General features: G+C 55.0%; 1 protein-coding gene across 1 annotated transcript; it reads right to left on the bottom strand.

Moving 5' to 3' along the window:
* Positions 1 to 116: 116 nt before the first annotated feature.
* On the bottom strand, positions 117 to 25,563 carry IP6K1 (inositol hexakisphosphate kinase 1). The gene is made up of 6 exons (XM_081105613.1): positions 25,388 to 25,563; positions 8,090 to 8,413; positions 7,528 to 7,735; positions 5,746 to 5,927; positions 3,874 to 4,049; positions 117 to 3,358 (listed from the first exon to the last, which is right to left on the bottom strand). Exons 2-6 carry the CDS (start codon positions 8,310 to 8,312, stop codon positions 2,822 to 2,824), a joined length of 1,326 nt encoding a protein of 441 aa, XP_080961739.1. The 5' UTR covers positions 8,313 to 8,413; positions 25,388 to 25,563; the 3' UTR covers positions 117 to 2,821.
* Between the last annotated feature and the right edge of the window lie 1,350 nt (positions 25,564 to 26,913).

Raw genomic sequence — 26,913 nt, 5'->3', positions numbered from 1 at the left:
GCCAAGGGCGAGTCCGCCTCCCGGCCCGCCCCCGCCCGGGAGGAGGGCACGGACCCCGGGGTGGGCGCCGCCTGTCTTCCGGGAGCCGCGGGGTCTTCACAGAGACGCACACAAGCCAGAGTTTCAGCGGCTTTATTTTGACGGACACAACCTCAGACACAAGCGGGGGGCAGCGCGGGGTGGACAGACGGGAGCAGCTCGGCCCAAAGTCTAAGCACCCCTCCCCCGCACATCGTCCCGAAAACACGCACTGCGCCCCGACGCGGCCCAAGCCACGAGGATCGCGGCGCAGGCTTCGGGCGGCGTGGACAGGAAAGGAGCGGGAAGCGGGTCCCAGAGGCAAAGCCTTCCAGTCCGGGAGAAGCAAAGGGTCCTCCCGGGGTTCTCCACATCTCCTCCTCATTAAACCATTTTGTAAATGGGCACGGAGAAAACCAAATTGAAGAGCACTGAAGCGCAAAGCAATCTGCATCTAGAGGGCGTGCAAGTGGCCAGGTGTGAGCGAGTGAGCAGCGGCTACTGAACTAGCCTAGGCCTTTGGCCCCTTAGGAGTCCCCACACCCCCTGCACAGGCCCCAATGTGAGGGAGGGTGGGGGTCCCTGGCTAATTGCTATACTGGTCCCCTTCCTCTGTAAGCACCACCCAATCCCACCCCCCAGGGGCTAGTGTCACTTGGCCTAAGGAAGCGCTATGGACAAGGGTCACTCGAGTGCTCCAACTGCGATCCCATGTTGCACTTTGGTCCCAAGTTGGGGCTGGGAAGGCAGGGCCCCGCGGGCACAGGGCGCTGGCAGAGCAGGGGAAAGGGGTGAGCGCACACACATGCCCACCACCTGCCCGCTAACAAGGCTGGGTCTCCAAGTGTCAAAAGTGCTGAAAAGAGGGGACCCCACTGGGGGAGAAGCAGCCAATCCCAGGCCCCTGCTTTTTTTAGTGCCAGGGAGACACTATAAGAGGGTACATCTGCTCCCCAAATACAGAACTCGGGAGGCACAGCACACTCCAGGGGCCCCGTCTTAGCCTCTGCCTTGCCAGGAGAGGGCGGGCTACACTATGAAGAGCTACTGCCCTATGGCTGAAGCCACAGAAGGTACAGGAGCAAAGACGGCCGTTACTGACCAGAAACGAGCAAGCTGTCCCTCCCAGGCCCAAGGAATGGGAACGTGCCCACCACTGGCACCAGGGTCAGAGGCCGAGAGAGATGGGACCCATCAAGAAGCCCACTGAAGGTGCGTGAGGCTGCATCTGAGGGCCAGGAAACCACCATCAGTGACCAGGGCCTCAGACACGGGCTAGCGAGCTTACCTGTAATGCCCAAAACAGCACGTGCCCAAGGTGACAATGGCCGTGGCCCCAGGCTCTGCGGTGAGGGCACTGACCCTGGCAATGGTTAGGTGACAGCAGCGTCGCCTCTGGCCAGTGTTGGACGTGGCAGGCCTCTGCCATGAAAGGCCGGCAGCAAGAAAGAACTACCACGGCGGGGAGGAAGGGATCCCTCCCGGGCCTGCCCCGCACCACTGTCAGTACTGAGTGTTGAAGGGACCACACTCCAGGCCAGAGAGGGTGCTGGGCCAGCAGGGACATGCCTCCCACAATGCATTCTGCTCATTCTTCATAAAGAGGCCGCACCCGCTGAAGGGCGCAGGGGCAAAGCTCACCTCGGAAACGGGAGCGAGACCCTTTGCTGAGGAAAGCAGGGCGGGAATTAGTCTTCACTAATGAACAAGGTAACATCCAGGGAAGGACCCCGAGAGACTGGAGCTGGCAGATGGACAAATGGACAGACGGATGGGCTCCAGGACTGAGAAGACAAAACTCTCCCAGCAGAGTCTGAGCCCCGCATCGGGTGCAGACCGTGTCCCTGTGCAGGCCAGCTCGCAGCTCTCCCTCCTCACCTGGGCTGCGGCCTTGAGCTTGGCTGGGGAAGTGAGCCCTGAGCGGACCACAGCCTGAGCCTGCGGGGAGCAGCCCACCCAGTGTAGCAGAGCTGCCCACGGGGCAGGAAGAGGACGCTCGCCCACAGCACGAGGCCTGTGGACGCTGTCTCGCTGGAGGCCCCGAGGCCCCGAGGCCTGGAAGGACAGACTCCGGCAAGCAGAGCAGGGCCCCCCTTCGGTGGGACAAGGGGCGGGGGACTCCTTAGGCAGGGATCTTGGTGGGAAAGGCTGGCTGGGGTGTGCAGACAGGAAGAGGAGCAGGTGCAAGTGCCGGAGTGCCTGGGAATCCAGGGCCTGCCCTCTGCCCTAAGCTGGCTTCAGCCCAGGTTCTCAATCTAGCTTCCTGCCAAGAACAGATGAGAAGGATGGGCCCAGCTGTGCACAGCTGGCCTTGTAGTGCCCTGGGAGCGTCAGAGCGGCCGACACCCACACCACTAGGATACATGCCCCTAGAAATGGGCACCCAATCCCTCTCCTTCCGAGGAACAAGGGGTGAATGGGCATGGAGGGGCCCGGCATAAGCCCAGGGCTTCACCCCACAATTAGCAGGGCCCTGCAGCCACAGGCCCCAAAAACCTAGGCAAGAGAAACCGATGTCCAAGGGCACCCTGTCCCTGCTGCAAGCCCCCCAGGGGCACCTCCACTAAGTCAGCCTGGACACAGCAGTCGGAGCTGCAGAGCTGAGGAGCCTGGCTGAGGGTGTGTGTTCTGCTCTCCTCTTTATATATATGGATGCCAGGCTACAGCTAAAACATTTCTTTTAGTTTATACCCAAGAGAAATATAACCCTTTAAAAGCAAGTCTGTGTGTCCTCACGGCGAGTTCAGATCAGTGGTCCCTGCCTGCGGGTGGAGAGGGAGGGGTTCTGGGCCCCGAGCTGGGCCTACTGGTTCTCGTCCCGCATCTGCTCCATGATGCTGATGAGGTTCTCCAGGCCGAACACATAGCCTCGGTCCGGCCCGTCGTGCACGGTGGGGTCATCCCGGAAGCCCTTGAACGTGCTGTGTGCAAAGTCGATCATGCGGACGTCCACCTTGGGAGAGGACACGCTCTCGAGGCTGGTGCTGCTGGAGCCGCCCGGGCTGGTGCTAGGGCCGCAGGGTGGCGCCACCTCGGGCAGCCCCGTGTCCAGGTGCTTGAGACGCATCTCGGAGCGGCGGTCCAGGCAGGACTCGGGCCAGCACTCCTTGCCGTCGTAGATGACGAGCAGGGAGCTGGAGTAGAAGCGGTAGGAGGCCTGGCGCTCCAGCACCGCTTTCAGGCCCCGCAGTTTGCTCAGGATGGGCTCAAAAAGGTCACGCCGCAGGTCCAAGCCGTTGTGCAGGTACTGGTAGAGGGCATTGCGGAAGCCTTCGATGGAGAGCCCCCGGCCATAGTACTTGTTCCTGCAGAGGTAATGCCCCGTGTCCAGCTGGTACACCTGAAAGCCCAGGAGACAGACAGGTGAGTGCCACTGCAGTACTGAGAGCGGAGGGGCCGCGCTCCAGGCCGCAGAGCCCCGGCCAGCACTGTCTGGAAAGCACTTCCGACCACGCTGGGCCTTCCTGCTGACCCCACACAACGGAGCGGCGGGCCAGGGCGGCCAGGAGAGAAGGCCAGCCTGCAAGTCCTCTGCCATCACTCTGAAGTCCTTTTCCAAGCTGCCCTGCGACCCAGCTGGACTCAAACTAGGAACATCTGACTGACAGACAAGAGTCCTCCTTGCCCCAATGTCAAGGCAACAGGCTCTCCCAGCAGCTCTGTAGCTGGAGCCCAGACCAGAGTCACCAGACAAGGACAGAGGCTCAAGGGACATACACACGAGGAGGCGCTCAGCACCCCGGGACTCACCCTCTCGGAGAAGGTTCTGGACCAACGTGGACAAGGAGAACACTTGGCCTGGGGAGCGGCGGACATGGGCTCCCTAACAGGCTGGCGGCAGCACCTGGCTCTCACCTGCATGCCACAGACCCTGACGCCCAGCGTGGCCGATGTGCTCTGCTCGCACTTGCGCATCTGCCGGGCAGCCTTCTCGGCGGACGCGTCGTCGCCGTGCTGCCGGGTGCCCATCTTCAGGTCCAGCACGCACGGGCACTTGAAGTGGTGCACCACGTTCTCCAGCAGGAGGAACTCTGCGCCCAGGTCAAGGGGACAACAGTTTCTGCAAAGGGGCCTCCCAGCCCGTCACCTGTCGTCACCTCACAGACCCAAACGTGGGCTTCACAACACTGGCTTCTCTCTTCTACAAAATTGCTTAGGCCCTGGCCAGTGTGGCTCAATGGTAGAGCGCTGGCCCGCACACCAAAGGCTCCCAGGTTTGATTCCTGGTCACGGGCACGTACCTGGGTTGCAGGTTCGATCCCCGGCCATAGCAGGGGTGCGTGTGGGAGGCAACCAATTGATGTCTCTCTCTCACATCAACGTCTATTCCCCTCCCCTGCCTTCCACTCTCAAAATCAACAGGAGAAATATCCTTGGGTGAGGATTAACCAAAAAGATAAAATAAAATTTTATTGTGGTAAAATGCACATAACATACAATTTGCTACTTTAAATATTTTAGGTGTGAACTCAGTGGCACTCAGTAGATTTACATTATTATGCCGCCATCACCACCCGCTGCTTCTAGAACAGTGGTTCTCAACCTGTGGGTTGCGACCCCTTCGGGGGTCAAACGACCCTTTCACAGGGGTCACCTAAGACCATCGGAAAACACATATAGTTTTTGTGATTCATCACTATGCTTTAATTATGTTCCATTTGTAACAATGACAATACATCCTGCATATCAGATATTTACATGACGATTCATAACAGTAGCAAAATTACAGTTATGAAGTAGCAACGAAAATAACTTTATGGTTGGGGGTCACCACAACATGAGGAACTGTATGAAAGGGTCACGGCATTAGGAAGGTTGAGAACCACGGTTCTAGAACTTCCCAGACCGCAACCAGAAGCAGTGCCACTGACACTACCACCCTGCCAACCCCGCCTCAGCCCTGGGCCCACTCTTCCTTCTGGCTCTCCGGGTCTGCCTATCCCAGGCCTTTCATGTAGTGGAGTCACAGAACCCGTCCGGTGCCTGGCTCTCTCACTTAGCAAAAGGTCTGCTAGGTCCCTCCATACTGCAGCGTAACAGAATGCCATTCCTTTTACGGCTGAGTGATCCTCCCCTGTGCGTACACCGCCTCTGCTGAAGTCCTCACTTTTCATTCTTTACATGTGTCCTGCAGACATATACAAACTAAAGGAGATTGCGGCAGGCTGTCCACATCCCTGCACCGCCAGGAAGCCAGCCACACCCCCTGCTCCGGCCGCCAGGGCCTCGCCGGGCCTGGACCCAAGGAGACATGGTCGCGGTGCTGCCATAAGGATGAGAAAGCGGATGAGCATTCCCAGAGGAGTCCGGACAAGCAGCTGGTTTACAGCTCTACCAGGCCGTTTGCTGACTTAACTGCACACCGTGGGCTACACATCTAAGACGCATCCCGTGGTACTTGTGGGCCCTTCAGCTCAAACGGCTCTGCGGCCGGACTCCTGCCCTTTCTGTCCATGTTTCCAGCTGACCCCACCGTCTCAGCACCTTCCCTGTAACCCCCACCGAGGGCGGGCTGCTCACTGGTTTGAGAGAGAGAGGAAGTTTGAGGTTCAGTCTCAACAGTCCCCAAAAGCAGGAACACAGCATGCCGCCGACAGGAGGAGGGGAGAGGGGCCCATGGGAAGGGAGGTGGGATCGGGGGAGCCCGAGCACAGAGGTGTGACCGTGGCACTGAGGCCCCCGACAGGGCAGCCCGCAGACGCGGCTGAAGAGCAGCCACAAGGATACTGTAGAGCTTCCGGTCCTTGGACTCGGAGCGCATGCGGCTCAGCTGCTGCTTGTGGCAGCGCAGGCTCCAGGGGTTGTGGCTGATCTTTTCGGAGCTCAGGCCGCTGTTGCCATCCAGCATCTGGAAAGGGACGTCCGAGTGGCTGTGCAGCTCCGCCTTCGGGCTCTTGGCCTCCTGGGAGCTGGGGAGAGAACAGACACCGTCTCGGTGCACAGGGTGGGCGCCTCCCCTGCCCCCACGCCGCCTGCCGTGGCGCACGGGGCCGAGCACCTCAAGGCGAGTCGAGGGCTCCGAGTGGCCTTCCTGCGTCTAAAAACGTCTGAGAAATACCCCTCTGCACGAAACCAGGTGATGGAGAAAGCACTTCACACCACTCGGAGGCTGCTCTCTAACACACGACCCTGAGGGGGCAGGTGAAGACGCCGGGCCCCCGGCTCCGCTGGAGGGAAGGGAAATGGGGCAGCCGCTCCGCACCAAGTTCACCACAGAATTCTCACGGGTGCAGCAATCCCACCCGCGGCTATACCTACAGAACCGACACGGGAACTCGGATACTTGGATCATGTTCACAGCGCAGCAGTGAACAGGAGCGGCGGCAGCCTGTGCCGGCAGTGCCTGGACGGGCAGACAAAACGTGGTGTATCCACGCAGGGAGATGCCCATACAGTTACAACCTGGAGGCGCCGAGAACACAGCGCTGAGATAAGCCACACACAAAGGAGAACCACTGTGTGCCCCACGCATGTGAGGAGCTCAAGTCCACAGGGAGAAGCAGCAGACGGTGGCTGGGGGGTGCGGAGGTGGGGGGGGAGGGGGCTGGAGCTAACGGTGAGCAGGCTGCAGCGTCTCCTGAGGCGGCGAGGTGGCTCTGGGGTGGGCGGTGATGGCCGCACACCGTGTGCGTGTACTGATGCCACTCGCCGCATGCGGGGAGGTGAAGGCAGCGAGTTTCGTGATGTGCATTTAACTACAATTTTAAACACAGAAACTGGCGAGTGTGTGTTTTCACACTTAAAACGGGAACACAGATGCCACGTCAAGGACATGGATGACCACCCTTTCGAGTGTAGAGTCTGCGGCACGGATGGCAGACTCTCCTTAACGACTCCGCACGGAACCATGGGACATGACACCCATGAATGGCGCCTGTATCGGGCCTGCCAGAGGAGACATCAGAGGGGAAGAGCAGGCCAGGGCGCAGGGGGAGGAAAGCAGGCCGCCAGCGAGGAGGGACTTCCTTCCTCAGGTCAGTCAGGCCACACGAGCTTTTGGTGAGAAGACGAACCCGCGGAAAATATCAGGACGTGACCACAGCCTCACGCCAGGCTCTGCTGGGAGTGACCGCAGGTGCGTTGCCCACTGCCACGCAGAGCCGAGCCACGTAGGCGAGGCGTCCCGGCAATGGCAGGGTGGGGGCGGCGGCTACAGCGACGTCAATGTCACTGTCCTCTCCCCAGCCGCGACGACCCCAACAGGGTGGCGCTGGCAGCGATCTGGTCCTTTAACGGGAAGTGGAGGAGCCCTCTCAGCGTGACACAAGTCCCCTTTTCTTCTGGGGAGGGCACTGCCGAGCCATTCGTGGGTGCCTTTCTGCGAACCCTTCAAGAGCCACAAAGCTGGCTCCTTTGCCAACCAGCCCCGGCCCACCCAGAAGTCACCGGGGTGATGTGACACACGGGACAGGTCACACCTACCTGGGTGGCCCAAGACCAACAGCCACTTCCCCCAACTCGACCTACTGCCCCCGAAGCGGCCGGTGGCAGGATCTGCCCGCCCCTCACCTCTCCGTGGTCTCGAAGGGCAGGCTGGCCTTCTCCTCCTTGTGGTCGCTGCCGCTGCCCGACCGGTGCAGGCTCCGGCGGGAGTGCTTGCGCCGCGGCTGCTCCCGCTCTGGCGTGTCGTCCTCCACCGTCTCGCTTTCCACGTACGGGTAGGCCACTAAGTTGATGTAACCATCACTGTCCCCCTCAAAACAGACAGACACCACCCCTGTGGGAAACAGGCAGCGCGTCAACGGAGGTGTGCAGCCGGCGCTGTGCCTCGCGCTGGGTTGGCTCCCTATTGGCACAGGTTTCCAAGTAAGTCCCTGAGGGGGTGTCAGAGGTCGGCTTCCCAGCCCACAGGGGCCCCGGCCCGCAGCCTGGGGAGCACCATCCTCCCTCCCCTGGGCCAGGAAGGTGCGCCTCTCCGCCCACTGACCCGCATGGCCCCAGGGCCTGCCCCTCGATGAGTCCCCTGAGTCTGAAGCCCTCGCTGAGGCTGTGGGATTGGATTCTGCGGGACAGGACTGAGCTGCCCCGAGTCCCCGACGGGAGCCGAGCTGAGGCTCGGGCAGGGACTGACCTTTGTACTCGGGGGTGAACTCCTTCATTTCGGGCGGGAGGGACTCGTAGAAGCGCTGCTCCCGGGAGATGAGGGGCTTGCACACCGTGTGGTCGTCGTAGCGCATCATGCTGCTGTGGCCGCCCACCTGGTGGATGAAGGGCTCCAGGAGGACCCCGCGGTCTCCGGCCAGACTCGCGCTCTTGCCGCACTGCCCCACTTCCATGGTTTGACAAACACACATTGCGTTGGGGGCCCGTCGCGCACCGGGGGCAGAGGACGCGGCTCATGGGCCACCGGAGGAGCGCGGGGTGGAGGGCCTGCGCTCTGAACGCAGGTCTGAGTCTGCGCAGAAAGGGAGAGAGGGGGGGGGGGGAGAGGGGGGGGGGGAGAGAGAGAGAGAGAGAGAGAGAGAGAGAGAGAGAGAGAGAGAGTCAAGCACCCGACCAGCTAGTCCCGGCTCAGTGTCTGCTGTGGGGACGTGTGTGCAGGAGGCAGCCGGGACGGCAGCTGAGGTGCACGCTGGCCTCCAGCTCCCTTTTCCGCACAAAAGCCCACATTCCCTCCCTCCGCCAGCTCTCAGGCCCCTCGAAGCTCTCGAAAGGATGTGGTTTCAGAGCAGCCAAGTATGTGACCGCCATCAGGAAAGCACTGTCCCTGCTCTTCACAGAAGAGCTCAGGACAAAACCCAGAAGCTACACGAACTCCTCCCGCTCAGACCTCCCACCATGTCCAGAGCTGGTAAGGGTCCCCGACTCAAAGCAATGGTTTCTGCCCCAGAAATCAGGTCACACCGGGCTCCTGACTTTTCTGATGAAGGTGCCACACCCAGGCAGGGAAGCATTCCTGGTTGAGCGGTAGAATCATAAAGGAACTCAGGCTTCAGATTTTACCAAGTTCAGACCAAGCCCAGCACCTCCGGCCTTCCTTCCCGCTGCCTTTATACCAACCAGTGGGACAAGGAAAAGCTCTTTGTCTTCAAAGACCCTCCTTGTAATGGCAATTTTCTCTCAAGAAAGTTAAAGTAGTGGCACCTTCCTGACTACTGAATATCTTCTTTTTTTAAAATATTTTTTATTGATTTCAGAGAGGAAGGGGGAGGGGAGAGAGGTAGGAACACCAACGATGAGAATCATTGAGTGGCAGCCCCCTGCACGCTCCCCATTGGGGATCGAGCCTGCAACCTGGGCATGTGCCCTTGACCAGAATCGAACCTGGGACCCTTCAGTCCGCAGGCCGAAGCTCTATCCACTGAGCCAAACCAGCTAGGGCCTGAATATATTTTTAAAGCTAGGAAGGTACTGGCAAGACTACACCTGAAAGTTCAAGACTGAAAAATAAAGTATGTGTAGAGCAAGAATATGGTTTTTCCTGAACCTCATACCGACAGGCGAAACGGGCGGCACAAGAACACTGGTGCAGCTGCCTTCACCCCGAGCTGCCAGGAAGCTACGCCCATCCCACTGCTGTCCACAAAGAGACGCGCCCTCCCCTCCCCTCCCCTCCGCTCCGCCAGGCGGACCCGCAGGGCTTTGAGGCAGCGCCTCTTCGCTTGGCCTCTACTTCCCAGATCTCCTCCAGGATCCGGCTCCCTGTGCCCAGGGCTTCCCCAGACTCCACCGTTCCCTAACAGGGGTCCTGGACACCCCGTGTGGCTCCTAAGGCAGCCTGTGCCGACCCTCACAACAGCATTGCACTGCCGTCTATTTACTCATCTGTCACCACCACCAAACCATCCCCTCTCACCTCCCTCCAGGACCCAAGGTCGTTCCTGGCACAGAGGAAGTGCTAAAAAGAAGGTTTGTTGGACTGAATTAAATAACTGCAGAAGGCCCCAATGAATAAAAGCACATTATGAGAGTAACAGGAATCTCACTGTGGCAAAAAGGACTAAATCCACGTCTCACATTTAGGGCCTATGAATCATCTACTGGGTCAAGTCATTTCAACCCCAACATGATTTCGTCAAAACCCCACTTAATCTTGTTCAAAGTGTCTGTTTTGGCAAAGGAAAGCCTAGCTTGGTGCCATACTTCCCCCCGACCCTCCGCACACAACCAATAAGAGATACAACACAGCAGCCGCGAGGGCCAGGACTGAGAGTCAGAGCATGTGACTTCCGGTTCTAAGCCCTGCAGTCTCACCCTATTTCAGCCAAAGTCCCAGTCCGAGTCCCTTACCAGAGCCTACGAGATCCCACAAGACCTGTGGTCCTCCCACCCCGTCCTCCCGGCCTGGTTTCCTAGCGCTCTCCCGCTGCTCATCACCTCACTCGGTCACAGCGGCCAGCACGCGTCGCACTCTGCCCTCGATGGCCTTTGCACCTGCCGTGCCTTCTGCCTGGACCATTCTTCCCCCAGATCCCCACGTGGCCACCTCACTCGCTTCCTTCAAGAGTACTGAGGAAGAGGATCAGCTCAAATGTCTTTCTCTTTAAGTTTAAACTGCAAACCCACGTGGACTCCCCTTAACCTGCTCTACTTTTTCTGCTTTTTCGTGGTACTTACCCTCTTCTGACATAATATATATTTTATTTATCGATAATGTCTGTGTTTATTTTTATTATGACGTCAACTCATGAAAGAAAGACTGTCTGTTCAGGCCACTACTATATATTCTCCTAAATGCCGGAGTAGTGCCTGGCACACGGTATCCACACAATAAAAACAGCTGATAAATGACTGCATGTGCGTGATGCTTATTACAGATGTGTGCGGGAGGGTGCTAAGTATGTAACATGAAAAAATGTTTGTGAAGGACAAGTTCTTTCTTTTCTTTTCCCTATTAGGGCTGTAAATAAAAAAAATGTTTACAGGCTAATCTAGGGCCAAGACCAGAACCAAGAGGTGGCTTTCCAGAGGACCAGGCATGTTGGCCACAGGACAGAATTCCAAATCCACACACAAGGAAAAGGCAAAATTCTGCATTTGGACTCAAAAAGGTGATGAAAGAAACAGTTTTAAATGTGCCTGGATAAGAATAACAACAATAGCAACTAACAAAATATGGAAGGGAAAAGCCTAGGCCAGTGATGGTGAACCTTCTGAGCTCGGCGTGTCAGCATTTTGAAAAACCCTAACTTAACTCTGGTGCCGCGTCACATATAGAAATTTTTTGATATTTGCAACCAGAGTAAAACAAAGACTTATATTTTTGATATTTATTTTATATATTTAAATGCCATTTAACAAAGAAAAATCAACCCCAAAAATGAGTTTGCGTGTCACCTCTGACACGCGTGTCATAGGTTCCCCATCACTGGCCTAGGAAGAGGATGCAAGCAGTTTTATTAAAGATACAAAAGAGAACAAGGGGGAAGTAGGCAAACATACAGATAATCTCAATAATAAAGGATGAACCACATCAAAGAATTCCAACCAAATTTAGAAAAGACAATGTAAGTTTGTTTGCTTTAATTCAACAACAGAGTGAGCCTAGAAAGTGGCAACGAACAGAAGCCCTGGCGGCGAGCACCTGCCCTCAGACAGGGAGCGAACAAGATCAGGGCTGTTTAGCACGAGGCAGGCGCAGCCCCACAGCAAGACCAGACCTGGTCACCACGTCCGAGAGGGCAGGCTCGGGCACACAGCACGCAGACCAGCAGACTCGCACTCCGAGAAGTCTGGTTGGAATTCCAAATTCGGTGGCCAACCTGCTTTTATAGCCTCAAATTAACCACTTGAGTGTGATATGCAATCTTTTTATAAAGGGAAGCATCCTTGGTGCCTTCACATTCCACAGGTATGCTTGAAAATTTCCTCAAATGTTCGTAAGAAAGAATTTATAACTCCAAGATTTCCACTACCTCTTCTGAAGTTAAACATACCCATAACAACAGTCTCATGCCCTTTCAAAATCATACAAAATGTATTTTAGTTTTTTAAAAATTAAATTTAAACTTGGTTAGTCCGGAATGCTAGGTAAAATTCTGGCAATAATGTATCTTTAGTTTGTTTTTTACTCTCTGATATAATCCAAGGTCAAAATAGCAAAAAGAACACAACGGGCCGATACGTCCTTCTATGAGAAAAGAGCAGCACCCAAGCCGGTGTACGGTTCCGGGCGTTATGAAAGCGAGTTTCGGAAACAATCAGCTCAGACTCTGACAGGAAAGACAGCGAGCGCCCTTAAATTCACGGGCGCACAAACCAGAGAAAACGAACATGAGGGCTGTGTGTTCTCTAGAGCAGCCGTCGCCAACCGGTGCCCCGCGGACCCCTGGTGGCCCGGGAGGTCCGGAGGTTGGCGAGCGCTGCTCTAAGGCTCGTCAGCCAGAGCCCACGCCTCCCGAAGCCAGCCCACGCTTGCTTTTCCCCGCGAGGCGGTGGGCACTGACCGCAGGCAGCTCGGGGGCGAAGACCATCCTTCCCCACGTGGACCGCCTGTTGGAAGCAGGTGCTCACAAACTCCTCTGAGGATGGAAATACAGGGATGTGTTCAAAGGAAGAAGGCTGCCACCCTGAGCCTGCCCTTCCCATCTACCAGGGCCTGGCACGCCCCTCATCTAGAAACCAGAGGTGTGTGCAGAGGCCAAGAGCAATCTGGGTTTGAAACGAGGAGACGGGAAAAGGCTTACAGGGATCCATTTTGTTGTTTGTCCTCAGAGAAGAGATGAAGAATTGTTTAGACTCCTGGGTCCTCTCCCAGGGCCACGGGCAAACGACATCCTCCTGAGAACACCGGGCTCAGAGCAAACAGGAGCGAGGAGGAATGGAAGCTGGCAGGAGGCCCAGATGTGCCAGCCCACCAAGAAACAGCCAGAACAGAAATAATTTAGGGCAAAGAGAAAAGCTAGAATCCAGTGAACCCCTTTCCTGTTTTTACTGGATTTATAAAAATTAGAAACCTGTGCTTCCATACACACATACGCACACACACACACACACACACACATATTTTAGCAAAGATCCTTTTGAAAATATCTTTCTCAACTGTGCTGGAATGAGTGGGGGAAGGGGAGGATTGGGGCAGAACTTTAAACACAGCTCCCAGTGATGCAGGGGAACCAAAATGAGAAGACCAGAAGAGAGGAGGAACAAAGGTGTCCCTCCTTCTTGCCTGAAGTACTGTCCGCTCACGACTGAATGGGATGGTTCTGAACGAGGAGCCACGGGACCTTCTGTGCTGCGGCTAAACACTCCGGGAGCCACACCTGAGTCAGGGAAGGCTCTGCCTCGCTGTTCACAGGTGAATCCGAACACGGGCAAACCCAGAAAGCACGCGGGGAGGACAGGATAAATGGTTCCGAGAGGAACAGAAAACCACAGACACTTAACATGAGGCTGTGTGGCCCTGCCTGGAGCAGCTCGGTTGGTTGGGCATGTCCAATGCACCCCAAGGCTGCCAACTCAATTCCCAGTCAGAGCACATGTTGGGTTTTGGGCTCAATCCCTATAGGGGGGCATCCTGGGGGCAACCAGAGGCAGCCGTTCTATATTTCACTCTCGCATCCATGTTTCTCTCTCTCTCTCTCCAAGTCAATTTAAAAATTTTAGCCCGGCGGGTGTGGCTCAATGGTTGAGCATTGACCTATGAACCAGGAGGTCATGGTTCGATTCCCAGTCAGGGCACATGCCCGGGTTGCAGGCTGGATCCCTAGTGGGGAGTGTGCAGGAGGCAGCCAATCCATGATTCTTTCTCATCATGGATGTCTCTCTCTCTCCCTCTCCCTTCCTCTCTGAAATATGTATACAGAGGCCCAGTGCACAAAACTCATGCACAGGTAGGGTCCCTAGTGGCTGCCGGCCAGGCCTGCCTTTGTTCCACGCCTCCCCCTGGTGGTTAGCGCACATCATAGCAGGCGGTCGAACTCCCGGTTGAATTTCCGAGGGGACCATTTGCATAATAGCCAAGATATAGAATGGGGAACATCTTGGCCTCCATATCTCATACTGCCCATCCCACTGAAGACCCCAAACTGAAAGAGACGCTTTGGAGCAAGTGAAAGAAAGATGCGAAGGGTCCGGACCAGGCCTGCTCTCCCAACCCAGGTTTCTGCTGTGGCTGGTCACTCCGTTCCCTTTCTCCCCTCCGTCCCCGTGTAGCCCAGCTAAGGGGAGGCTGAGGAGTAGGGGAGGCTGAGGCGCAGAGGAGGCTGAGGCGCAGGGGAGGCTGAGGAGTAGGGGAGGCTGAGGCGCAGGGGAGGCTGAGGCGGGTGAGCACTCGCTAAGTGGCTGGGAAGCTGATGGTCCGCCCTACGGCCTTTTCCCTCGGTAACGCTGTTTAATAGAGGCTGCTCGATTTCAGAACAGAAACAAAAGAGCAGTAATTCTGTCCCTCGCCCGAATGTCTGGCAGCTGTAACTCTGGGTTTAGAACTGGGGGTCCTCCCTGGTACAAACCTGCTACCTGCACCTGCGCTCCCCATGGGGTCGCTATTGCAGGGGCGCCATGTGGGAATGGCCCGCCTGCACCGGGAGAGGCGGAGCTGCACCTCTGGCCCGGCGCTGAGCTTGTCAGAGACGGAGGCCTCTTCAGAACCCTCCCGGGAAAGATCCCAGCTCCGAGCATGAGGGCTCTCCACGTTAAGGAATGATGGCACCAAGAAATAGCTCCCGTCTTTCCTAGGTGCCTCGATGTCACAAAGCCGCTGGAACTCCAAAGGGGCTTTAAATAACTGTGCACTGTTTTAAAAGGGGCACCGAGGGGCCACGCCTACACACCAGGTATGGCCGCAACCCAGAGCCTCCTCCGGCGGCGAAGTCACGCGCTCACACGTCTCGGCACCATCTACTCCGCAGACGACCTGGAAACACGACCAACGACCAACTCCTCAGCCGTGGCCGCGGACTGCGGTGCCCAGCTGCCGCCGGGACAGAGTGAGTGCCCACCACACCACACCGGCTCCGCTAGCTCTGCTCTCCCGGGAGCCGCTGCTCCGCACACGCAGGCTCTCTCCTCCTCGGCTCCTGTGCTGCGAGGCCTTCCCGCTCCCGGCGACAGTCAGGCGGTCAGAGAGCCAGGCCAGGGGACCCGCGCTGCCCTCCAGCCGCCCCACGCACAGTGACGGGTCGGAGCACCCGTTGCGTAGATCGAGGTCCACGCAGGTGAGCAACACGCAGCTAGTGAACGTGGGAACTGAGCTGTAACGGAGGTAAACGACCTGTTTAACGCCTCACAAACCACAAGAGTTTAACTGCTTCCAGCAGATTAGCTTATCGTTCTGCTCTACCCTCGTAAAACACCAGGATTACATGTAAGCACCTTTAAATGGCAGACAAACACTTCCACCTACTTCACAGAGAACCCTGCGTTCCAGAGAGATCGGGACTAACTCCACGACACAAACCAGCAACAACTTCCCCACTTAGTGACTGATGTCTTCAAAGAAGCATCATTCCTTCAAAGCAGTTCCCAATCTCTCCGTCCTCTCAGCTTCCTTTCCTGACCCTCCTGTGACATAAAGAACTGAAAGGACACTCAGTGGCTGAGCGTCGACCTATGAAACAGGAGGTCACGGTTCGATTCCCGGTCAGGGCACAGGCTCAATCCCCAGTGGGGGGCGTGCAGGAAGCAGCTGATCAATGATTCTCTCTCTCCCTCTCTTCTTCTCTGAAATCAATAAAATATATATGTGTATATATATATATTTTTTTTTCTTTTTTTAAAAAAGGAACTGAAAGCCTGAACATGCAGAGCTCTCAGGAGTCTGGGAGTCAGACACACCAACGACCACGATGAGTGATAAAAGAGGGGTGTCACTACAATTCCTACAGGCATTCTAAACAAGGTAATATCATGAACAACTGAGTATCAATAAGTTCAACCACCTAGACAAAACAGAAAAAGTCCTCAAAAAATACAACTTACCAAAACTGACACAAGGTAAAATATAAAATCTGAATAGCCTTATATCTATTAAGAAATTTATCAAAAATCTTTCCAAAGAACACTCCAGACACAGGTGGTTTCATTAGTGAATTCTACCAAACATTTAAAAAAGAAACAACACTAATATTGTACATTTTCAGAAAACAGAGAGAGAAAAAACACTTTCTAACTTGCTTTATGAATTCAGGTAGCGCTGATAACAAAATCTAAAAGGAAACTTGCCATAAAAGAGAGAAATGCAAAATATTATAGACGAATATCTTTCATGAACAAAGACACAAAAATCCTTTAAAAATGTTTAGCAAAACAAATCCGATGACACAGAAAAAATAATACAACATGACAAATGGAAAGGCAAGGTTGATGAAGTATCTGAAGACGGACCCAATGTGACTCATCATATCAACGGGGGGAGAAAGACCGTCAACAGCGCTCGCCTCCCTCATCCTAGAAGGCGACGGCCACGGGTGCGAGGGGAACTGCGAGGGCGCCAGGGCAGCACCAGACACCCTGCCCCAGGCAGGCCCGCATCTCTCCTCCACAATGCGTCCCAGCTCCGTCCCAGCTCGGGCAGCGCTCTCCCTGGAGCATCTGTGTCAGCCCTGGAGGCAGCGGCTGCTCCGGAGAGTGCTAGGTGTACCGGTTAATCATGCGGATTGACCCTCTACCGGTTAATCGTGCAGATTGACCCTCTACCGGTTAATCATGCGGATTGACCCTCTACCGGTTAATCGTGGGGATTGACCCTCTACCGGTTAATCATGGGGATTGACCCTCTACCGGTTAATCATGCGGATTGACCATTAACCAGTTAATGATGCAGATTGACTATTAATCGGTTAATAATGCAGATTAACCCTTTACCGGTTAATAATGTGGATTGACCCTCTACCGGTTAATCATGCGGATTGACCATTAACCAGTTAATAATGCAGATTGACAACTTACTGGTTAATAATGCAGACTGACCATTTATCGGTTAATAATGCGGATTTTGTCATCAAAGAAAACACATTAATTTCAAGAGAAACAGCAAAAGTGCTTTGTTCAAAGTAATGTCCATCGCTAGCTACACATTCCCCCATCTTTCAGGTAATTTGTGGATACTGTCCCAATAGAACTTTTCTTGTTTGAGGCAAACCATTCAGAGACCCAATTTCCCACGTCTTCGTACGTCGTGAAGTGCTGCTCAGAAAGTGCGTGTGCCACAGATCGGAACAAGTGGTCATCTGAAGGCGCAAGGTCTGGTGAACACGGCGGGTGGGTTCATGCTTCCCAGGCAAGATCTTTTTTAAAAAATATATATATTTTATTGATTTTTTTACAGAGAGGAAGGGAGAGGAATAGAGAGAAACATCAATGAGAGAGAAACATCAATCAGCTGCCTCCTGCACACCCCCCACTGGGGATGTGCCCGTAACCAAGGTAAATGCCCTTGACTGGAACTGAACCTGGGACCTTTCAGTCCACAGGCCGATGCTCTATCCACTGAGCCAAACTAGTTATGGCCAGGCAAGATCTTTTAACGTGTCTTTAACTGGTTTGAAGTGTGTGATGGTGGGTCATCATGAAGCAAAATTACTTTGCCGTGTCTTCTGGCCCATTCTGGTGGTTTTATGATCAAAGCGTGCTTCAAATTGATTATTTGTTGTCGGTGGCGATCAGTATTAACGGTTTCACCTGATTTTAGAAGCTCATAATACACCACACCTTCCTGATCCCACCAAACGCAGAGCATTGTCTTCTTTCCGAAGCGATTTGGCCTTGCAGTCGATGTTGATGGTTGACCTGGATCAAACCATGATTTTGTGCATTTGGGATTCTCAAAATAAATCCACTTCTCATCGCCAGTCACAATTCGATGCAAAAAAGACTTTCTTTCTTTCATGTTGAAGCAACATTTTACTGATGACTTTTCGGTTTTCCATTGTCTTTCGTTCAGTTGATGTGGCACCCATTTTCCTTCCTTTAAAATCATTCCCATTGCTTGTAAACGATCGGAAATTGTTTGCTGAGCAACGTTTCATCTTTCTGCGAGTTGTTTTTGAGTTTGACACATATCTTCATCCAATAATGCTTGGAATTGTTGGTCTTCAAACTTTTTCGGTTCACCTGGACGTTCTTTGTCTTTCACATCGAAATCATCACTTTTAAAGCATTTAAACCAGCGTTCACAGGTATCTTGAGATGGAGCATGTTCACCATAAGTTTCTCGAAGTATACGATCACTTTCAGCAGCACTTTTCTTCAAAATAAAGTAATGAATTAAAACTTCCCGCAAATGCTCTTTTTTTGGCACTAAATTCAACATTTTTAAACATAAAAATATCTATGATGTTAACACCTTCAGAAAGTTTGACATATGAAGTTTTGAAGTTTGCTGACAAAACAACAAAATAGCAGACATATCAAATCGCATATATATCAACATGTGTGTAACTCCATCTATTGAAAAAAGTCCGATTAACCGGTACACGTGGTATATGCTGTTCCTGTTACCTGGAATTCTCTCTACTTCTTACAGCCAATCTCATCACTCCAATACCCTCTTTTAGTTAATAATTCTTTCAGTTAAACTTTACCCATTCTAATTATTGTTTGTTTTCTGTTTCCTCAAATGTACAATGAATGGACTATACTAGTCTCATAAGGCTATTCAAACAAAATTCCTGGAGGAAACTATAAGGGGGTGGAGGAGAAAAGAAAGAACTCGTGGACAGACGATATGGTGACTGCGGGTGAAGGGGAGTGAAGACAGAAGAGGGGATAAGGGGATAAATGGTGATAGGAAATAAAATAAGGGGAAAAAATTCCTTCTCTCATCCACTTACTCAAGAGAAAAACATGCAGACCAGGAACTAAAGATCCCAATAGAGTAAGAAGAATATTATGTATTGGTCTCTTCCCCAAAAAAACTTAAACTATAAATAAAATACACTTAAAATTTTAATAAAATGCCCTCTAAAGCAGCAGTATTTAAAGAATAATTTTCTCACTTCAACAAATTTCCACATGAAATTTTCATTCATTTAAACCTCTACCTTTATTTCCAACCAAAAAATATCATTTTAACAGCTTCATAAGAATCAATTTAATTATTTAAGAGATTTGGAAAGTTTTAAACGATAATTCTGATAACTAAGTTCTACAGAGAACCCAGTGGTCACTGCACACCGGTCCAAGGAGGCAAAGATGAGACAGAGGCCGTATGCCAGGCAGAGCTCTGAGCAGGCAGAGTGTGCAAACGACTGTCGCCGGGAAGGGGCTTAGGGATCAACAGTCACCACCAAAAGCACTGCCTCTGCTCCCGAAAGCTACAACCCAGCACCCCAGCCAGCACCCGCTGCGCTGCTTTTCCAGCACCACACACGCAAGGGCATCAGACAAGGAAGCCCAAGCGTTAAAAGTCACCTGTTCCCCACGACCACCAGTCTGAAGAGGTAGCGCCATCGTGGTACCTGGGCCTGCTCGCTGCCAAGGCACAAATCGCCAAGGCCAGGCTCACCGCGAGAGAAGGGTGAGCTCCGTGAACCCTGTGATGGCCGAGGAGCCTCCTGGCCTGCATCAGCCAACGGGATTCCAGACACATGACAAGGACGGAAGCCAATTTTGCAGCAAACAGACCCCTCAACCCAGAAGCTGTGTCTACTTGCGACAGTTCCTGGCTCCGCACTCCCAGCCTCAATGGAATGCCCACTGGTTCTCGGCTCGGACGGGGGGACCTGAGACCTGGCGGAATGGGAACTGCAGCTGGGACCTGAGGGCCACGAGGGAAGAACAGAACCGCCCGCGCCCGGAGGACTGCCCTTCAGCCTTTCCTGAGCCAGGGCCCCCTCTGACCCAGCCTGGGAGTCGGAGCAGGTCCACTCTGAGCTGCGGCTGGAAGAGAAAGGAAAACATATGCACACAGACTTGTGCAAGAACACCTATTGCATCTTTACTCCTAACAGCCAACCAGACGCCCCCAACGCCCATCGGCAAGCCGGACAGCCGGAAACAGAACGCGGCTGAGCGGTCAGAGAGCAAGCACAGCAGGAGGAACCTCGGAAAAGCAGCCGGCGACGACGGAAGAGCCTGGATCACCTCCCGGGGCTTGGCGTGTTCTGTTCCCAAGTCCCTGCGCACACGGTGAGCCGGCTCCACCCGCCGCTCCTGCGGGAATGCGGGGCTCCGTTCTGTCATCCAACCAAGACATAACCTCCCAGGCTCCTCACTGGGTATACAGGACATCCCCAGGCCAGTTCTGTCTGAGACACGGTCCTTACAGGTCTGCTCGTTAACGCTGCCCTCAGCCACCGGCCCCGTCACTGACGCCTGCACACACTCAGCGCGTGTTCTTCGCCAGGCACACCTTGCACCTGGGAGATCAGTCAGCTCGCACTCCAGCGCATGCTTGGGAGCCATTTCAGGCAGCAAAGTCACCAACGAAAAGCGCAACAATAGGGAAAACCATGGCTCTTAATGCATCGCTGAAGGACCTTGTTTATGGTATTGGGGCTGAAACAGGAAAGTGTCCCCTTGTCCCACCTCAGCTGGGAACATGCACATTCGGCAATTCAAAACTTTTACCATTTCCAGTAGACAGTTTTCTTTGACCAGTGAAATGGCTCAAATTTTGCCCTAGCTGGTGTGGCTCAGTGAATAGAGCAGTGATGGCGAACCTATGACACGCATGTCAGAGGTGACACGCGAACTCATTTTTTTGGTTGATTTTTCTTTGTTAAATGGCATTTAAATATATAAAATAAATATCAAAAATATGTCTTTGTTTTACTATGGTTGCAAATATCAAAAAATTTCTATATGTGACACGGCACTAGAGTTAAGTTAGGGTTTTTCAAAATGCTGACACGCCGAGCTCAAAAGGTTCGCCATCACTGGGCTAGAGCGTTGGCCTTCGAACTGAAGGGTCCCAGGTCTGATTCCGGTCAAGGGCACATGCCCAGGTTGCGGGTTAGGTCCCCAGTTGGGAGGGTGCAGGAGGCAGCCGATCAATGATTCTCTCTCATCATTGATGCTTCTCTCTCTCTACCCCTCTCCCCTCTCTGAAACCAAGACAAATATATATATACATATATACATATATATACATATATATACATATACATATACATATATAAAGAAATGGCTTAAATTTTAATTCATTGCCAATTTTAAAATTTGGGAAATTTCACGTAAAAATCTGGATTTCTGCTTTTCTTAAAAAAAAAAGAAAAAGTCACAAGATCTGATAGCACAACTGGCTGGAACTGAGAGTTAGTTCACCGAGTGCCGCCACTCCCACCGCCCTTCCCCTGCTCCCCTCACTCACGGCCAGGCGCCCAGGGCAGATGCACTGACCCACCAGATGTTTACAATGTGGCGCTGGCTGCAAAAAGGCGCACCTCAGGCTGTACACATGATCTCATTGTTGGAAAAATTATAAGACAGGAAAGAAAGCCTGGATAAACTAAAACTAACAGTGAAGTTATGGCTGCTCCTTTATTTTTATTTCTTGTTGCTCATATTATCTATTTTTAAGTTAGTGCGTATATATTACTTATATGAAAGTCATGTGTTTTTATAACCGTTTTGAGATGTAATTCACCCCATTTAAAGTGTACAATGGCTTTCGTATATTCGCAAAGATGTGCAACCATCTCTACAATTTTAGAGCAAACTCATCCCCTCAGAAAGCAATGCCACAGCCGTCAGCTACATTCCCCTCCTCTCCTCCACCCCTAGCCGAGCAACCACATCTACTTCCTACGCTTAGACGTCTGCCTGTTCTGGACATGTCACATGAACAGAGTCACATATTATGTGACCTTGTGTGCTTGGCGTCTTTCACTTAAGCGTGATTTTTCCAGGTTCACCGCTGCTGCAGTCAGCACTCTTCCTTTTTACCGCTATGTAATATTCCATTGTATGTACACACCACCTTTCCTTTTCCCAGGATCAGCTGACACATGTGAGTTGTTTCTCCCTGTGGCTGTCATGGATAATGCTGCTGTGAACACACATATGCAGGTTTTCCATCTCTCCTGGGGAATAATTAGGAGTAGGATTGCTGGGTCATATAGGAACTCTATGTTTAACCATTTAAAGAACTGCCAGGTTATTTTCCAAAGTGGCTGCATCATTTTACATCCTCACCAGCTGTGTCCAAAGGCTCTGATCTGATGTCCTCACCCCCTCGCCGACACTTGTTGTCATCTGACTTTTTGGTTACAGAGTTCGCTGTCTGTAAGTGTTCATTCAACCATAATGTGCCCCGATTTTTTTTATGGACTTCAAGGTGCGCTCCTTTTCTGGTAACGTTAGACCCGAGAAGAGCCAGCCTCACCTGCTCCCGCCTGCATTTCACGGAGGAGTTTAGGAGCAGAGTTTCCAAGCCCTCAACCAAACAGAGTCCCTAACAGGGACCCAGCACGAAAGGGAACAGTGTCCCATCAAATCGCATTTATAATGCCTCCTCCTAAATGTCACTTCAGGAGAGTCCTGAGCACCTTTCACAAAGGAACCCAGATGTTTTGGTTTTCTCACTCGGAAGCCATTGCCCACATCCTGCTGTAGAAGGGGAGAGAAGTGAATCTGACTTAAAATTGGGGCAAAGCGCAGATCCACGGGGACAAGCTCCCTCGCCCCATGCCAGAGAGCGCACTGCCAGCCTCCCTGGCCCTGCCACCCCTGCTCCTGCGCCTCGGGCAGCACTGGGAGGGCGAGCAGCTAACACTGCCCACACGTTCGCAGCGGCCACGGTGGCAGAGACCAAGCTCCACCAAGAAGAGCCTCAGATCTCAGCACCCAGTGCCGTGCTCTCCCAACACGTCTCCCAAGAGTCCAAACGGGCATCTTAGGACGGGTGGCCGCAGCCACTTCCGAGATGCAGCTCCTGACTCAGGCCTCAGGGCTGAGGACGGCCCCATCGCCGCCAGTCACCTGTGCCCCCACTTCAAGCAGGGCAGGGCGTGGAGCGCCATGGCCCCAGCCCCCACTTCTACTTGCCCCTTCCCTCCATCCTGCTGAATGACAGAGGGTGCTTCCCACTTGGGTAAATGGAGCGCGTTTTTGTAAGTATTTGGTGCTCATCTACCACACGCAGGTGCGCAAAGTCACAGCAACACCGTCTCTGTAGTAAGGGGCTAAGACTTATCAGAGGAAACAAAACTGTTTTTAAAAGAGCCAACACCATGGTGCTCTTGTCTGGGGCGATGCCGCTGCTGCAGGAGAGGGCGCGGGGCATCCCCAGGGGCTGGGATGTCTGGGGAGCGTCGCATAAAGGCAGGAAGGCCCTGAGCTGGGTACCAGAGACACGAGACAGGAAACTGAAGGAACAGGGGACCCCCAAGGGTGCAAAACTCACTGGATTCAGCTGGTGATCTGTGTAGAGAAATAACTAACGTGTGTGAGATGTTTAGTGAACCATTTGACGAGCGGGGACTAGGCGGCTAACCCTGGAGAGGTGGGCTGAGGCCAGCTGGCCAGCAGCACCTGGAATGCCCCATTAGGACATCAGGTTGCATCCCACAAACCGGCAGCAGTTTCTGGCGTCAGTGGAGGGTCTCTGGTCGGTGAAGTGTGTCTGTTGCTCACTTACAAGTGCTGACATTTCCAGGCGAATGACATACAGACAAAGAAGGTTAAGTGGCCAGAGGGTCTGCTATTTTATAACGACATTCTTACTTATCTGCAACTAGAAAAGCCGAGCACAGAAGTGCTGCCGTTAGCTACCTTTGGGTAATACCATGCTGAACCAATCAAGCATCATAAATACTCATGAGGTTGTGAAAGCATTAAACGAAGGCAATAAAAGTTCTTGGGTATTCTGTAACTTCCTTGGGGCGGCAGTTCTAACATAGGGTTACACCATGGATGCCATGGATGGACTTTAATGAGCCCGTGAACCCCTAAAATTATATGCAAAGGTTAGTGTTGAAAACTCAGTAAGGGGAGAGTCTGTCACTTGCTACAGCTCAGAAAGGCCCTAAACAGGCCATGAGCCTAACTTGGGGTTATTTTAACAGAAAACAGCAATAATTTAACCAGGTGGCTGCCTCCCATTTCTAAAGGAAGCATTACTTGGGGGAGGGGGGTTAGCTTGGGACATTAAGAAGCTTCTGATATTTTAGTGTCTCCCTCCCTTCTTACCAAGAACTGCCCAAGGCAGCTGACCAAAGATTCTCTCTCATCATTGATGTTTCTCTCTCTCCCTCTCCCTTCCTCTCCGAAACCAATAAAATATATAGTAAAAAAAAAAAAAAAAAAAAAAGAGCCCGAGGAACTGGTCTCACCAAGGTCAAAACTCATTCAAGATTCACAAAATGACTGGAGGGAAGGTGATGAAATAAACAAAGACCACTCAACCCCCCCCCACCCCCCCACCCCCCCCACCACCCCCCCCCGCCAGTGAGGCGGCCAGCAACAGGCCCGCCTCTGCGCTCCCAGCATCTGCTCCAGCGGCTCTCAGACCAGCAGAGTTCTGTCCGGATTAAACATGACGGTGACAGGCCCTGACCCAGGTGCTCCAAGTGCCGGTGCCTGCCTGCCTTCGCGGCGGCCTCGTGCGGCTTTTTGCGTGACCACATCCGGGCGCCGGTGCGGGAGGCCGGGAGGGGCGGGAAGGGCGCTCCGCACCGGAAGGCTCCCGCGCCCCAGCCCCGGGTCGCCAGCCGCCCACCCTCGCCGGCCGCTCCCACTGGCAGGATGCATCTCGTGGCTGAAAGTTAAGTTGGCGACCCCATTCTACGCGCAACGACGAAAAAGATAAATAAAAGGTGCATCCGTTTTCCGATTCCAACGCCTCCACGTTTCCCTGGGCTCGTCGCCCGCGCACGATTGTCTCCTTCGAAGGTAAAACGAGCCGGACACCCCGGACCTCCTCCCGGGGCACGAAGCGGGAGGCTGCGCCGCAACTCCCCGAAGCGGCGGTCGGGGACCAAAGACATCCGGTCGCGACACCAGCCGGCATCGCGGGCTCCCAACCAGGCCCTCCGGGGAGAAGCACCGCTGAGCTCCGAGGGGCGCGGGCGGCGGCGGGGGCCCAGGGCCTTCGCCCGCCCGGAACCGCAGGGCCCCGACCCCGGCCTGCCTGGCGCGGGGCGTGCGCCGCGTCTGAGTCTCGCGCCGCCGACAACCCACTCGCAGGAGCGACATCGAAGCGAGAGGAAGGGGGTCTCCCGCCCGGGGGCGGCCCCTCGCCCCGGAGGGCACCGGGCTGGCACCGGGCATGGGCCCGCGCTGCGCCTCCGCGGCGCCCAGGGCTTCGCTCGGAGACGCCGGTTTCCCGCTCCCCCGCGGCCGTGCCCCGAACGCGGGGCTCTCGGACCTCCACCCCCAGGCGGTCCCCGGGCCGGGAGCCAGCACCAGGAGGCTCCACGGGCGGCCGCGGGACGCTCAGGAGATGCTGTGCCGACATCCCAGCCCTGCGCGCGCCCGCTCCGACCCGCGCCCGCCGCTGCCCGCCCCGCGGCCGTCAGGCCGGTCCAGCCGCCCGGGTCCTGTCACTCACCGGCCCGGCCCGGGCAGCGGGCGCCCACGGCTCCCCACGGGAGCTGGGCCCCCCGGGCCTCCAGGTTTCTGCCCGCCCCTGGCAGGCAGCGCAGGCGGCTGAGCCCCGCAGCAGCGGCCCCGCACCGGCCGCTCGGTCCAGCTCCCGGCGCTGCCCACTGGGTACGGATCAACAACAAGATGGCGGCCAGCCGAGGGGGCGGGGGCCGGGCGTCATAGTAACCAGGGCGGCAAAGAACCCGCCCCCGGCCGAGACTGTGCCCAATGAACAACCTCTTCGCCCGACACCCGGGGAGTGCTTCCCGCTGACAGGCCAACCTGCCTGTCAATCAGAGCCAGCCTCCCGAGGCCCGAGCCGAACGCTCCGGCACGTGACTGTGACGGCACCGGGGGCGCATGCGTGCGGTTCGCGGGGTGGTTGGCGGCAGAGCTTTTGCGGGTGACTCCGAGGCCGTGGCGCCCTTGGCGTCTCTGCGTCCGCCACTCCGGTGCGGACCCGGCCGCGTCTTCCTGCGCGCACGCGGCGCGCCTGGGCCATGCCTGCTGGGCGCCGTTTGCTTTTCTTGGCCACGCCCCCGGGAAGGGAGGCGTTGCTGTCCCCCGTGCACCGGCGAGGAAACTGAGGCGCGGAGGGGGAAGCGGGGTCAAGGTCACGCCACCTCTGCCCGTGGAGGCGCCGGGTTTAACGCCCATTCCCAGCGGCGTTCCCCGCTTTGGCCCCGAGACCCGGGGTGCAGCCGGCAGTGCACCCCGAGCAGCGCCTGCCCCGCGCCCACATTGCCCCTCAGTCTGGAGTCCAGTTCCCCGCACAGCCCCTGGCACCCCGCGGGCGCTCTCCTCCTGCCCTGGGGTATCTCGTCCTGAGATCCTGTGACGGTCATGATAGGCCTCGGAGGCCGACTGCAGTCCTGGGCTCCCGTACGGAGCACCGACCCCTGGGCTCGGCTTCGGGGCCCACAGCAAGTGCCCGGCCCAGCCAGCACCATCTGCGGCCCAGGATGCCCGTCTGGCTCTAGAGATGAAGATTTAATGAGCCCTCGGGGAAGCCCGCCTGCCACCACTGCCCACAGCAGCCTGACTCGCGTGTCTGCCCCCAGGCGCTCAAGCTCCAACTCCCTCGCTTTAACGGGAGCTCCTCGACCTGTGTTCCCCACGGGGCGCCCTGGCTGCTTCCCCACGGGGGGCACCGGGCTGGCTCAGGAAGGGATGCCTTCCAGCCCCGGAGCGGACGCCATCCACAGACTCGGCAGAGGGGAGGCTGAGAGCGTGGGGATACCCAGCCCGGAGCCTCCCGGGGCAGCAGCGCCTGCGGAGAGCTGGCAGTGTCCTGGGACCTAGGCCCGGCTGGGCGTGCGGTGGGCTACCCTGCCCGCGGGCCTGCCGCCTGCAGGGAGCGAGGCCGCCTGGCCATGTGCAGCAGCTCAGCTCAGCACAGGGAGGGCTGAGGGCCAAGGAACCGGGCGAAACATCAGGAAGAAATGGGAACCACCGCTCAGAAGAGGGACCCTGCACGGCCATCCGTGGCAC

The sequence above is a fragment of the Myotis nattereri genome (genome assembly GCF_964212035.1).
Source record: "Myotis nattereri genome assembly, chromosome: 14".
Taxonomy (NCBI): domain Eukaryota; kingdom Metazoa; phylum Chordata; class Mammalia; order Chiroptera; family Vespertilionidae; genus Myotis; species Myotis nattereri.
Note: the sequence above shows the minus strand (reverse complement) of the source record. Positions and strands in the feature narration are given on the sequence as shown.

Bases quoted from the DNA above. Each gene is read 5' to 3' on its own strand.
- IP6K1 (XM_081105613.1), bottom strand. From the start codon at position 8,312: ATGTGTGTTTGTCAAACCATGGAAGTGGGGCAGTGCGGCAAGAGCGCG. The intron at 5,928-7,527 runs GTGAGGGGCGGG...TTCTCTCCCCAG, and splicing joins CCCTTCGAGACCACGGAGAG to CTCCCAGGAGGCCAAGAGCC. The intron at 4,050-5,745 runs GTATCCTTGTGG...ACCTGGGCGCAG, and splicing joins CAAGGACCGGAAGCTCTACA to AGTTCCTCCTGCTGGAGAAC.